The sequence below is a fragment of the Belonocnema kinseyi genome, chromosome 5, assembly GCF_010883055.1.
Source record: "Belonocnema kinseyi isolate 2016_QV_RU_SX_M_011 chromosome 5, B_treatae_v1, whole genome shotgun sequence".
NCBI classification, from domain to species: Eukaryota; Metazoa; Arthropoda; class Insecta; order Hymenoptera; family Cynipidae; genus Belonocnema; species Belonocnema kinseyi.
This window is the reverse complement of record NC_046661.1, coordinates 39,896,146-39,909,944: the sequence shown is the minus strand read 5'-3', so window position 1 is coordinate 39,909,944 and position 13,799 is coordinate 39,896,146. Positions and strand designations below refer to the sequence as shown.

Here is a 13,799-nt window from a genome sequence, read left to right as displayed (position 1 = left end):
TGCGTGTTTTAATTATACCAGAGCTAAAAAATTTCTCTTTAAAAGGTTGATTGTTTTCGAAATTCTGTATCGCAACAGCTTACGAGTATAAATTGTAAAAAAATTCTTTTTTAATTGCAAGAACTTGAAGTTATAATAAAAAAGTTTGAAAAATTGGAAAACATCTTATCTGTAGGCAAATCAAAATAAAAGTTAAATAAATATATATTTTGAGGAAATTACATAGAAACTTCATGATTATATGATTCATATATTTTACAAAGATATTTTTGTTACCAAAAATAATATTGCAATTTTTCCACCTTTTTTGTTAGAACTTCAAGTTCTTGCAATTTATAAGAAATTTTTTACAATTTATGCTTATAAGCCGTTGTGACACGCTGAAAAAATCTTTAAAATAAGCCCAAGAACATTGAAAAATGTTCACTATTTCGGAAGTTATTGAAAATTTATGAAGACATTGAAATTTACACTATTTTTACAATATCTACTTAAAAATAGACGAATTGGCTTCACCCTGCGCTTATTTTATGCAGGATTTCTAAAACAATCTTTTAAAGAGAAATTTGTTTAGCTCTGGTATAATTAAAATTAAGAGAATTTATTCAGTCATAAAAATGAGGTGGCCTAAAAATTTTGCACGGCAATGTATTTATGTATATCTATATATTATAAATATATGTACTTGGGTAATACTTATAATCGTACATGCATGCAGGCATTATTATGTTTGTACAAGCCGATTCAGAACGATTTACATGATCACCTTTGCAGCCTTATTCTACAGCGAAATGCATAAAAACTTTAATTTTGGACGGCTATATCTCAAAAACTCGAATTTCCTGGACTTAATGCTCCTCGAGACTTTTAATCTAGACATCGTCTTTTTGACTTAACACTCGAGTCGCGGTACTGCGAAATTCACTACTGCGAACTCCCGCTATTGAGTACGTTTTTCCCCCGATAGTGAGAACGACGCTATAACCCCTTCACCCCTACTACTCATTTCTACATACATTTCTACATTACAATTCACTGTCATTTTAATTTCAATTCATAATAAAAAACATTCGATACTTACGGTGAAAGATTTTATACTTGTGATGTCTTTCAACGTTTCCTTCGCTCCATGCATTTTAATAATTTAAATAATAATGATTCAAATCGTCACTAAAAACTGTCACGATGTAAACAGTTAACATTTCAACATAGTAAATTCGTATCATCACATTCTTTTTTTCTGGGCTTTGAATAGAATACCTTCATACTGTTATTTTAAAGTAAAACAAACGACTCTGATTCCATACTAGTGACCTCATTTTAGTACCACTCAAGAGTGTTTTTTCTCAGTCTTATTTTTTACCTGAAATGATCTCTGATTTAATACTTTCTTTTACAGTGTTGTTTTATTTAAAAACAAGTTCATACGCGGCCCTAGGCATTAGACCGTTTAAAGGTGATTAAAACTATTGATTACAATTTTGAAAACAATCTTTGAGAAACACAAGTTTTAACAATGTCATCTTGTTCAACAGAATTGCACAAAAAGTCTAAAATCAAGAAAAGTAAATTTCCAAATATCATAGTCCGAGATCCCACTGCAAAATTCAACATGTATAATGTTAATGCAAAAATAAAATTTTTTAAACTGTATCGTTATTAATTGACTACTGCTGTAAACGGTTGTCATAGTGATTTTAGTGCAAAGTTCAAAAAACAATTCCAAAACAACAATTATTTATGGAATTTTTCTTTTAAATTTGCAAACATATTGTTAAAGGATAATCTTTTCTTTAATGAAGAACTCAGTCACTGCTTCAATATCACAATGGGTTGCCATAGAGTAACCCGTGATGAATCTCAGTTGCCAGGTCAAAGTGGCTTACCTTTGAACTTTTCGCAACTATCGAGTTAATGGATGAATTTTTCATAGAAATGAAGAGCATAAAATTTCAATCATTATGCATCGCGGTTGCCATGGCTCCGTTGGTGCAAAAAAGTTGTGGCTCGCTTTACAAAATTTCGCGCGACACAGCAAGGCGACGACACGATCGTTTTCGACTACATTCCGATGGACATTTTCGTGGTAATTACGTCAGTATAATTTAGTACAAGCAATCCTTGCAATGAAGTGTTTTTTGTGCGGAAAGGGAATGATGACGTTACAGAGTTTGATGACGACTCCTTTACAAAATTTTGCCAAAGGTTGGCTTTCCGTCGTCACAAAAACCACGCAATTGGAGAAGTAGAATTGTATCGTGAGAATCTAAATGAAATCGGCAAATTCAATTAGGTTTTATAAAGATGTCATGAAGATTCCAAATGAACGTTTCTTTTTTTTTTTTTTTTTGCATAAATGTCTAACCGAATCGCCATCAAACTCTGTGACGCCATCATCCCTTTTATCGCACAAAAAACACTTCTTCATTGCAGGGATTACTTGCACTAAATTATACTGACTCAATTGCCATGAAAATATCCATCCGAATCTAGCCGAAAACGATCGTGTCGTGGTCATGCTGCGCCGCGCGAATTTTTTTAAAGCGAGGAACAACTCGTTTGCACCATCGGTGCCGTGGCAACCAAGTTGCATAATGATTGTAATTTTACGCTCTTCATTTCTATGAAAAATTCATCCATTAACTCGATAGTTGCAAAAAGTTTAAAGGCCACCACTTTGACCTGGCAACTGAAATTCAGCACGGGTTACACTACGGCAATCTATTGCTATGTTGAACCGGTGACCGAGCTCTTCATAAAAAACAAAAATTATTCTTTAACAATATGGTTGCAAATTAAAAAAAATGCCCTAAATAATTGCTGTTTTGGCATGGTTTTTTAACTTTGTACTAAAATCACTATGGCAACCTTTGGTAGCAGTGGCCAATTCATAACAATACAATTTAAGAGATTGGATTTTTACATTAACATTATACATGTGGTATTTTGCAGCGGGATCTCGGACTATAAGTGCGATTGGCTCATTAGAGACAATCATATAAGAAGAACAAAATGAAGATAGAAAGAAATTTTTTTCTCAAAAATTGCGACCTTGCAGTGTCTTTGAACGCGCCTCTGCTAAAACGATAGAGTCAACTTTGTGGCAAGATTTTGAGATTTTGGTTACCTAAAACACAAAAACCAAAAAATGTCTTTAATTTTTGTTACGTTGGATAAGTTTAGATACGCGTTTTTTCGAAAATTCTTAAATTTTCAAAAATGCCAGACTTTTGAATGAAAAATTTTTTTTTCGAAAATTTTTTTCAGCTAAAAAAAGGTTGTAAAAATTAAATATAAAAATTTTTCAAAAAAACTCTTGTCTAAACTTAGCGATATGTCTGCCGAATCATTTCAGACAAACATATATTACGGGGTAAAACATGATTAGTCAAACTTAAGATTCAATCGGCTATATCAGGACCGTAGAGTTCTTTTTCCTCGTCAAGGAGAATACACTCGGAAACACTATAAAACTGCCACTCATGCCGGAAAAAGACCGATTTTTTTGTATAAGTGACGCCACGAGCGCCTGATGCAGAGGCGCGTTAAAACACCGGGAGTAGCCGCGAATGGCGTTTCTAAGGAGTTATAGGTTCGAAATAGGCAGCAACAAAAAAAATCGATTTTTCGAAAGTTCATACGTAGAAGACCCACTTAAGGGACAACCAAATCAAGCTTTCACCCCCCCCCCCTTAAAATAATAAAGGAAAGATCACATATGAGGTCACGAATCACAGAAAAAACTGGGGGTTCACTAAAGTTGCGTCTCAGGTCCAAGTTGGTATCATTTAGAACTTGAGTTCGAATAGATACCTCTAAAAGCAAAAAGAATTCCTTCAGAGCGCACTGGAAAATAAAATAAAGACGCATTCATAAACATAGCGCTTGGAAAGTAGAGCTGGTAACTTAGGGATCGATTTAAAGTTATCGACCAATAACTTGAGACGAAAAGTTTCTTGCATATCAATACGCCTTTATGATGACAACTTTGCTACATAACCTGCAAATGATATTTACCAAGGCCTTATATCTATTTTAATTGTGGTAATATTTCATACTTTAATTACACAGGACCACAAACCCCCCTAACCCTGCAACACAATAGGGACTAGGTTTAACTTATGTTTTTGGGATCGCTGAATCTGAATTCGGCGTCCGTTGGACGTCATCAGGTCAGGATCAAGGTTAGATCAAGATTAAACATACAAAATTCCACGCTAAACAACTAACTCAGGGTACCTTTGGATTTAAATGGTCCCTGAATTCAAACCCGAGGTTTTTCTGACCCCATAAGGTCACAATCAAGGCCAGTTCCAGGTCAAACCTACAATATCCCATACCCGCAAACTCTAAACTCATAGCCTCACACACAAAATACTTGAGGCCAGAAACTTCGAGCCTAGAAAACCCAATCCCAAAAACCCTAACTCCACAAACCTTGAGCTTACAAACCTGAAGGCCCATACAACCCAAGCCCAGAAACCTTAATTCTACAAATCCCAAGCCCAAACACCTCAAATCTGCAAATTACGAGCCAAGAAACCTCTAGCCTACAAAATCTAAACCCACACACTCCAAGTCTACACTTCAAGCCTACAAACCTTAAGCCTACTACTTAAACCTTAAGCCTACAAACCGTAAAGCTACAAATTTATTAGCCCACATACCTTCATTCTACAAATTGCAAGCCCACACACCTTATGCCCAGAAACCTCAGATCTACAAATTACATGCCAACAAACCTCAAGCCTAGAAACTCCAAAGCATATATTAACTAGAAGTATACACACTTCAAGCCTACAAACCTTTAGTCTACAAACCTGAAGCCCATACACCCCAAGCCCACAAACGTTAATTCTACAAATTTCAAGCGCACACACCTTAAGTTCTCAAACCGCATGTCTACAAATTGCGAGCCAACAAACCTCAAGCCTACATACTCCAAGCCCACACATTCGAAGCCCACACACTCCAAGTCTACACACTTCAAGCCATTAAACCGTAAATTCACAAACCCTAAGCCCACAAACCTCAATCTTATAAATGTCAAACTCACAAACTTACAACCGCAACTCCCAAAACTTTCGAACCCTAAATCTGAAGTTTGTATTATTTTTATTTGTTTATGTCCCGTTGACCGATTTAAATTTAGAGTTAGTTTGGACTCTTGAGATGAAGGTTAAGAGATTTTAATGGTCAAATTTGAAAAAAGCGAAGGGATTCAGGGCGTTGGCTTAGTGGAATTAAGATTTGCAGGTAAAGGGTTTTTGGACTTCGGGCATGAGGGTTTGACGTTCGTGGGCTTAGAGTGTGTGGCCTTGGGATTTTTGAGCTTGCGATTTGTAGGTTTGGGGTGTGTAGACTTGAAATTTGTGGACTTGGGGTGTGTGAGTATGTTGCTTCTAGGCTTGGGATTTGTGTGGGCTTGGGAATTGTGGACTTAGACTTTGTATGCTTGGGGTTTGTAGGCTTAAAATTTGTGGGGTTGGGGTATGTAAGCATGATTTTTCTAAGCTTGGGATTTGTGGCGTCGAGATTTGTAGGCTCAGGGTTTGCAGGCTTGAGGTTTGTGGACTTGGAGATTTTGGGCTTGAGGGTTCTGGACTCGAAGTTTGCAGACTTAAGTATTTTGCCTTTGAGGCTGTGGATTTAGAGTTTGCGGGTTTGGGATATCGTAGGTTTAACCTTGAATTGTCCTTGATCGTGACCTAATTAGATTAAACGGACACCGAATGCAAATTTAGCGACCCCAAATACCTATATGTATCTGGTCTAGTTTGTTAACGACGAGTTATGTAGATTTAACCTTGAACTGACCTTAATTGTGACGTTATTGGGTAAAAGAACCCGTATTCGGATTTAGCGACTATTTAAACCTGAAGGTACCCTGACTTAGTTGGTTAGTGATGAATTTTGTATGTTTGACCTTGAACTGACCTTGATACTGACCTGACGGCATCAAAAGGTTAATCGGATTCGGATTCAGCGACCTCAAAAACATAAGGTACACCTAATCCCTCTCGTGTTGCAGGGTTAGGGGGGTTTGTGGTCCTGTTTTATCTTCCTTAAGTTATGTCCATCAAAGTTTCATTAAATGTGTGCTTTAAGGTAAAAATTATGTCATTAATTAACCAAAATGTTGAAAAGAGCATGGCGGACAATAGCTTCTTTATAAATATACTCAAGTGCAATTGGGATCCTTTAGAACACCAACTGAGGTATCATGTAAAGCTTATTTATTGTTTTAGGTTTCTTATCAGCCAGTGGGGTTCATTTTTGTTGCAGCTTCTTTGGAACCAAAAATGGGTTCTTATGGGAACCCTTGTTTTTTCTGTGATGTTTTAGAGATTTTAGACACCCCCTATCTCTTTTTAATACATTTTTTCTTTGATTATAAACTTAATTTATGCTTTAAACACACCGTGAAGCGTGAAAAACTACCCTTTAGAGGGATTAAATTTGAAAACATCATATTTTGAATTTGCTAACAACCTATACAGGGTGTCCCAGTCTCAAGTGTCAGAACATATATAGCTGCATAAAAATTTTAAAAATTGACCAAAAATTCCCTTTCCAAAAATTAGATTAAGTTTAAATTTTTGAGTTATAAAATATTTAAGCCGGACCAATCAGGAGCGCGATATAAAGATACGAGTGTATGTGAACGGAAGGCTAACGCATGTTATTAAATAGAGTGCCGAGGTGGGGTTAGCAACGGAAGAACAGCAGTCACTACACTATTAGACTCCCGCCAATTTCTCCCGCTCATGAACATGCAACTGTTTATTTTGCGCTCCTGATTAATCTAGATTAAATATTTTATAACTCAAAAACTAAAACTGGAAATGATTTTTGGCAAAGGAATTTTCAATTTATTTTTTTATTTGTATACAACCATATGATTCCGGACACTTGAGTCTCAGACACCCTGTATATCGTACCAAGGCATTCAAGTACTAAAATATGCAAAAATAGCGTGTAAAATGTTTAAAATTTACAAATTGATTACCTGGTACCGCCATTAGCTGTATTTCCTGCAAAACACTTCGTACTTTTAGGAAAATTATCATCAATGAATAGTTATAATCATTTTGAGGTTGTTTAAGGCCCTATGATCGCGGTTTAAACTTCTTTTTGAATAAAACAAATATACGCGTTGCGTCTTTTTTAGGAGACCCTAGCGCCAAGTCGATCTTTGACCTATTTAAACTCTGAGTGCATAGTTGACTCAGCGCTTTAACTATTTATGCAATTTAACCAATTTTGAACAATATACCTATCTGAACTAATTTTTTTAGGTTCCAGAATTACTGCGAAGATATCCGATTGAAGACCACAAAGACTTTCCTTTGCCCCGCGATATGGTTTATTTTTGCCAACCCGAGTACTGTAATAGTATCGGACCGAAACGTACAGCATTGCGAGAAGCGACATCTTTCACTTTCACCCTCACCGATAAAGATTGTGGTTTGTATTGAATAGCAATGTTTTCTAATAATAAAACTTATCAATAAAAACCTGATCCATATTTATGGGTGTGATTTTTATGATTTGAAATAAATAATTAATGTTTTTGATTTTCAATTCCAAAGTAAAATTATTAATGTTCATATTTATTCTTCTCTCTATAGGAAGAACTCGTTATGGGACTTGCGTCAATTTCTATAGACCTATCGAAAGAACGGTGATTCATGGAACAGCTGGAAGCGCTATTCGTAGGGATAAGCACAATACGAATTTTCGCAGGGAAAGCTGGAGGAAAAGCATGGAAAAAAGCTCAGACTCAGCGTTTTCAAGGTGAATTATACTTGATAATTTATTTTTAGATTGAAGCAAACTGAACTCATCCAACGCCGCTGGACTGACATATGGTTCTAGAGTCTAAACGAAAAGGCGAAGACAACACTTGTCCAACTAAAAGCCTAAAGATTTTAATAAAAAAACGTCGTATTTTCTGAAACGTGACAAAAAGTTCAAGCTTATTTTGTATCTGGTGACAAGTGTATTGTTGAACATATTGTAATTTCTACTTTTTCTTCGCAGTTCTAAAAATAATTTACTTTCTGTGAAAATATTCAGGTCAGCAGGGCAAGCTGTTTTCTTGATATTTTCTTCAAAAAAATTTTAACCTGAGATGGTGGTTAAGTTTTTTTGATAGAAATCTAAAATCGTGACTAAAAAATATAAAAATTTAATGCGATTCTTCTTTCAAAAAGACCTTATCTCAAGATGTTCTGTGTAGCGACTATAGGAGCAGTGTGATAGGACCTAGTGATTCTGAAAAAGATTGCCCAAGCCGCAGGGACTCAGATACTCCTCACGCTCCTCACGCTCCTCATGCTCCCAGGCTAGGTGTTACTGCACCGAGTGGCGATAGCGAAAGTGGCGGTAGTCATTCTCCGTCCCCCAGAGCTTCTCGCAGACGTCAGGTAATTTGCCATCAAAAAAATACTTAACACCTATGGAGGGCTAACGAGTAAAGTCGAATCTTTGGATATTGCGACAATAGTAGCGATGGTGTGCTTCTCTTAGAAGCTACTAGCCAACTTCAAAGAGAATGCAAGAATTCTTTGCCTGTAACCTCTACCAGTAGCCGCCTTTCAGATTAATTGGTTCTTCTGCTCAAGACCAAGAGAAAGCCAATCCTTAAACTTCTATTATTACGCCCATTTACAGTTCAACACATTTAATTTTAAAAAGCATTACAAAGTTATGGGAAGATGAGAAGAGGGTGAGGGGTCCGAATTGTCAGAAAATATCGTAACCCCCCCCCCCCTCCAAATCAGTTCCACGATATTTGAATGCAACCCCCGACACTTATCTGGGAGCGAGAGTTTGGTGCATAGTAGTCTTAAGTGGGAGTTGAAGACCCTGTAAGTTGCGTTTTCAATGTACGCTGTTTTTAAAAATGATTGGAGTTGTATCTAATTGGTATGGGTATGGAATATTTGAAAAAAATTGTGAGATGCTTAACCTGTAACTCATTGTTTTGGTTGCAGTGCGCGTAGTAATTAATGTAACGTGTGTATTTGATATAGCTAATGTGCCACATACTTTACCAGTCTTTTCTACCAGATTCTAAAAATGTGATTAATTATAATGTTCCAAATACTATGTTACAGAGAATACGAAATCTTTCCCTTACGTCTCTCTGCATCATCTCCCATCACCCTTTTTTCACGATGTTCCGAGAATGCTTGTTTGTTTTGAAAAAGCTTATCGACGCTTGTAATGAAACCTCTACGCCTCATAGATGCGGAGCATCAAAGCAGACTACCAGGTATCCATCTTTTTTGTTATAATAGTACAATTATTTTTTACCATTCAACATTTTTTTAATGCAGCTGCAATTCTTTTACAGAGAATCCTTGTGGACTGTATTGACTGGTATGAGTTTTGAGGGAGCATCATCCATAGTTCTTCACGACATTAGAGAAATTGAAACGTGGATTTTGCGCTTATTAAGTGCTCCAGTTCCAGTTCCATCGAAAACTAGAGTTGAAGTTGAAATTCTTTCTCCCAGTATTCAGCCCCCTCTTTGCTTTGCTCTTCCAGACCATACCAGGTTTTCCTTAGTTGACTTCCCACTTCATCTGCCTCTGGAATTGCTTGGTGTCGACATTTGTCTTAAAGTGATGGCTCTGATTTTACTCGAACATAAGGTACTATTTAAAAAAATGCTATATTTGATAAGGGAAGTTCGGAACCAATTTTTTTTGTAAACTTTCTTTTCAGATTGTATTACAATCACGAGATTACAACGCCTTATCGATGTCGGTGATGGCTTTCGTTACTATGATATATCCCCTGGAGTATATGTTTCCAACGATCCCGTTACTACCAACCTGTATGACTGATGCAGAACAATTACTTCTGAGTCCTACTCCTTTTGTAATTGGGATCCCAGCCTCCTTCTTTTTATACAAGAAGAATTTCAAAATGCCCGGCGACATTTGGCTCGTGGACTTGGATAGCAGTAAAATCACTCCGCCTTCCAGGTACAACGATGTCCTGCCTCCATTACCAGAACCGGAGGGAACGATCTTGAAGAATCACTTAAAACAGGTGCATTTTAAGTGCAATACTGATCATTCACGACAACAAAAAACTCAATGATCTCTACTACCTTTTGATTAATTGTTAAATCGTAACAACATCTTGTGAGCGGAACAAAATACTCATTTTAGGGAATAAAACCATGAAAAAAATTCTTACATCAAACTATCGAGAATTAAAAAGTATTAAATATAGACCTCAATGAGACAAAACTTTTCATTAAAAAATTATATCAATTACAAGACAAGAATGGTTGGTCAGCAGAATATAGAATAGTTAAGAATGATTATTTACATGTTTTTCTTTATCGGCAAGTATGATATATGTAGTTCTTTGTTTCCCCTCAACTAATTCTATGATGGAATATATTTTCCTGCCTTTAAACGCGCTCTTGTATTTATTTTATTTTTTACGAAACTCGTTTCAACCCTGCAGCGAACCCTCTAACGCGTTTACTAACTTTAACTTTCTTCTAATTCCCCGCTGCTCATTTGCTTCTACAGGCAATGCAACTCATGGACCAAGCTGGCTCTGGTGTAAATATCCCAACTTGATAAAGTACTCATTGTTGCATGAAACTTTTGCGCTTAGTTTTCAAGAGAGGAATAATTTTTAGTGTCTTTAAATGGAGATTATATTGCTTTGCACGAAGGGCTAGATACATTTTTTTTAGGTTTTCTTTTGTTTTAAAGAACGCATGATGGAATAGGACTTTCATTTCGTCAAATGTTTTTCTAAACTTAAACAACTTTATCACTTTATAACAAAACATCAATAACTCAATAGTAGTTATTTTGGGGGTCATATAAACAAATACTGACAAGGATTTTTTTATGTAGTGTTGAATGACTCCTGAGCACGTAAAAATGTAATAGTAGCCACAGAAGTGGTTGTAGTAGGTTGGGTCGAAGCTAGAAATGAAAATAGAAATAGCTAGAAAGCAAAAATGTCCCGAAGTACGTCTTGATCAGAATTTTTTTCAAGGCTATGGGCAGCATGACACTCCCCCATTCACATCCGTTTCCACCACAAACCGGAACTATTCAATCATTTCAAGTTTCGAGTAGAAGAGAGAGTACTACATCGCATCATTCCACTCTGAGGTAAATATTTTACAAAAAAAGAGCATTGAAAAAAATGTAAAGACTTAGATATCGTATCTTTTAGCACGGACGTTGGAGAAAGACGTCCCACATTCAAAATAATGGAGCAGATTTTAGGATACTTTATTCTTTTATTTTGGATGTTGGACGTCGTACTGTCGAACTGAATTGTCGTTTTGAAGTTGAAAACTTGACAGGATAATTCGTAAACCCATTAACTTCGAAACGACAGTAAAAGAAACACAAAATCAATAAATCACTTTTTTGCAGTGTATCATCAGCGAAACACAGGCCAAGTATGGACCAAAGTTCTTCAGTTCACAATAGTCCAATAGGTTCTCCAGGTACAACAAGTCCCCGGCGTCCTTCAGCAGCGCCTTCTGCTGGATCTGGTTTCTCGCCTCAGCGGCCCATGGTCCAATCCACAGCTCCGTTTAACCCATTTATCTATGGTAGCGACGTCGACTCAGTAGATATTGCGACAAGAGTAGCGATGGTGCGCTTCTTCAACTCCCAGAACCTACTAGCCAACTTCACAGAGCATACAAGAACTCTTCGGCTTTACCCTCGACCAGTCGTCGCCTTTCAGATTAATTCGTTCCTCCGCTCAAGACCAAGAGCAAGCCAATTCTTAAACGAATTTGCTAGAACTCAAGCAGTGGAATTCCTCGCAGAATGGAGTCTGATGCCCAACAATGTTGCTTTTTTGAGAGTTCAGACTGGAGTTTTTGATCCAGCTCAGATTGGAGATAAACCTAGGTGGTACGCAAGTGGATTAGAGCCTATAAATTTCTCAGTTTGGGATTCTGGAAGTTCACTCGCGAATGCTTTAAAGGCGATGAAAGAACATGAAAGTCAACCAACGGACGAAAGCGGTTCTGATTCTGAAGGCGCTGAAAGCACTAGTTCCTCGTATTCTTCACTAAGTGATTTCGTCTCAGAAATGGCCTCCTCTGATTTATCACCGAGTAAGTTTCATAGTTTGATAATATGAAAATTTTATGGATTTCGACATGAAAATAAATAACTTTATGGATTTTACAGTGAATCAGTCGCATCCAATGGCTCTCGCTGTAGACCCTAAGAACCTCTACAACCCGCCCAGTTCCTTGCAATATCCTGGTATAGAAGAAGATTCGCCAGCTCGTGCTGAGAGTCCACCGAGTACTTCCTCCAGTCACAGTGATTTAAGTAGTCCGAGTTTCAACCGAGACTCCGAGTTCGAGTTAAACCCAAAAGCTGCCGAGGGTTCTCAAACCGCCAAGAGCGACAATGTGAGTCATTTTTCACGACACTTTCACCAAAAAATTTTGTCAGCGACTTCCATTATGAAATATTTCAAATTAAATTAAAAAATTTCCCTCTCGAATGTGACAAACCAAGAAATCGAGCTTAAATACTGGAAATAAGTGTAAATATGATATGTATAAGTTTTAAAGAAGCATTTGTGTAACAGCTTGTATGACATTACATGACAATGGTAGCTCTTCGCTCTCCTAACTTTTTTATCATCTCTGCAATTTTTCTCTTCCCCAAATTGCTAAAAGTAGTTATAATAGATAGAAAGTAAAAATCAATTTTCTTTAAACGGAATCTTGATTATGATTACTTTTAAACTTTTGGCTGGTTGAGAAAGAATGCTTGATGCTTTTTGTCGAACGTGTGAGACTTCGCTAATAGAGCGGTGACGGTAAACCCATAGGATAAGACGGAGGGAGGTAGCTTTGAGTCAGACTCAGCATCAACGACAACGACTCCTCGCACAATCCTGAGAGTACAAAGTACAATAGGCCAATATGGAATTGGCACGGCATCCTTACCAACCCCTTCGCACAGCGACTCTGAACGTCCCATCACTCCCCACAGGACTTTTCGCCTTAATAGATCTGTCACTCCAGTGAGTCAGTCCTCTCGTGCCTGTCTCATTTCAAACCCTTCATATATATATATTTCTCTTCGATTCTACTCTATTTTTGCATCATCTTTTCATCGCACGATTTGGTTCTGTTGTCTGAAAACCACTGAGAGAATGGTTAACATACATTTTGCTTTAAACATCCAAACATCGATTTTTTCACTACGTTACGGAGAAAAATCCAGGATTATGTTCAGAAATTCAGGTCCAATTATCTGAAATTAATTTGTTTACGGGAATTCGAACTAATTTGGGGGAATTCGAGTACATAGGAATGTGACCCCAGCCTCCCTCATATGTTGAAATATTCGAGATCGAAAACGAAACTAAAAATACTGCATAGTAATATGAATATAAAATATAATATAAAATATAGTATAAAATATAATATAAAATATAATATAAAATATAATATAAAATATAATATAAAATAACGCATAGGAATAATTCAAACAGAATATTGAAATGGACGTACGTAGTATTTATTTATTGCTTGTGTATAACTGTATATCCTTTTTGGATATTAACATATAGCATATCCAGCCTTACTAAGAAGGAAGGTACTCCATGTGTCCCTAGCCGATTTGATTCTCCCTGATATATGTTGTAGTACTCGAAAAACTAAGCGACACCTATTTTTTTATCTGCGAAAAAACACTTTAAGGGTGTGAAACAGCCCCTCAAAGATAGGGGTCTCACGTGTCAATTGTATAGTTTTGTGTATA

At 36.7% G+C, this 13,799-nt stretch overlaps 1 protein-coding gene across 1 annotated transcript in view; it reads left to right on the top strand.

Annotated features, from left to right (window-relative positions):
• The window catches only part of LOC117172455 (MAP kinase-activating death domain protein), a 149,809-nt gene that overhangs the window by 35,260 nt on the left and 100,750 nt on the right, over nucleotides 1-13,799 (top strand). The window contains exons 3-12 of the mRNA XM_033360404.1: nucleotides 7,299-7,467; nucleotides 7,632-7,797; nucleotides 8,243-8,429; nucleotides 9,123-9,280; nucleotides 9,362-9,662; nucleotides 9,736-10,065; nucleotides 10,560-10,592; nucleotides 11,041-11,159; nucleotides 11,430-12,127; nucleotides 12,204-12,433. Coding sequence (XP_033216295.1) covers nucleotides 7,299-7,467; nucleotides 7,632-7,797; nucleotides 8,243-8,429; nucleotides 9,123-9,280; nucleotides 9,362-9,662; nucleotides 9,736-10,065; nucleotides 10,560-10,592; nucleotides 11,041-11,159; nucleotides 11,430-12,127; nucleotides 12,204-12,433 — 2,391 coding nt within the window. The remainder of the gene's footprint in view (nucleotides 1-7,298; nucleotides 7,468-7,631; nucleotides 7,798-8,242; nucleotides 8,430-9,122; nucleotides 9,281-9,361; nucleotides 9,663-9,735; nucleotides 10,066-10,559; nucleotides 10,593-11,040; nucleotides 11,160-11,429; nucleotides 12,128-12,203; nucleotides 12,434-13,799) is intronic.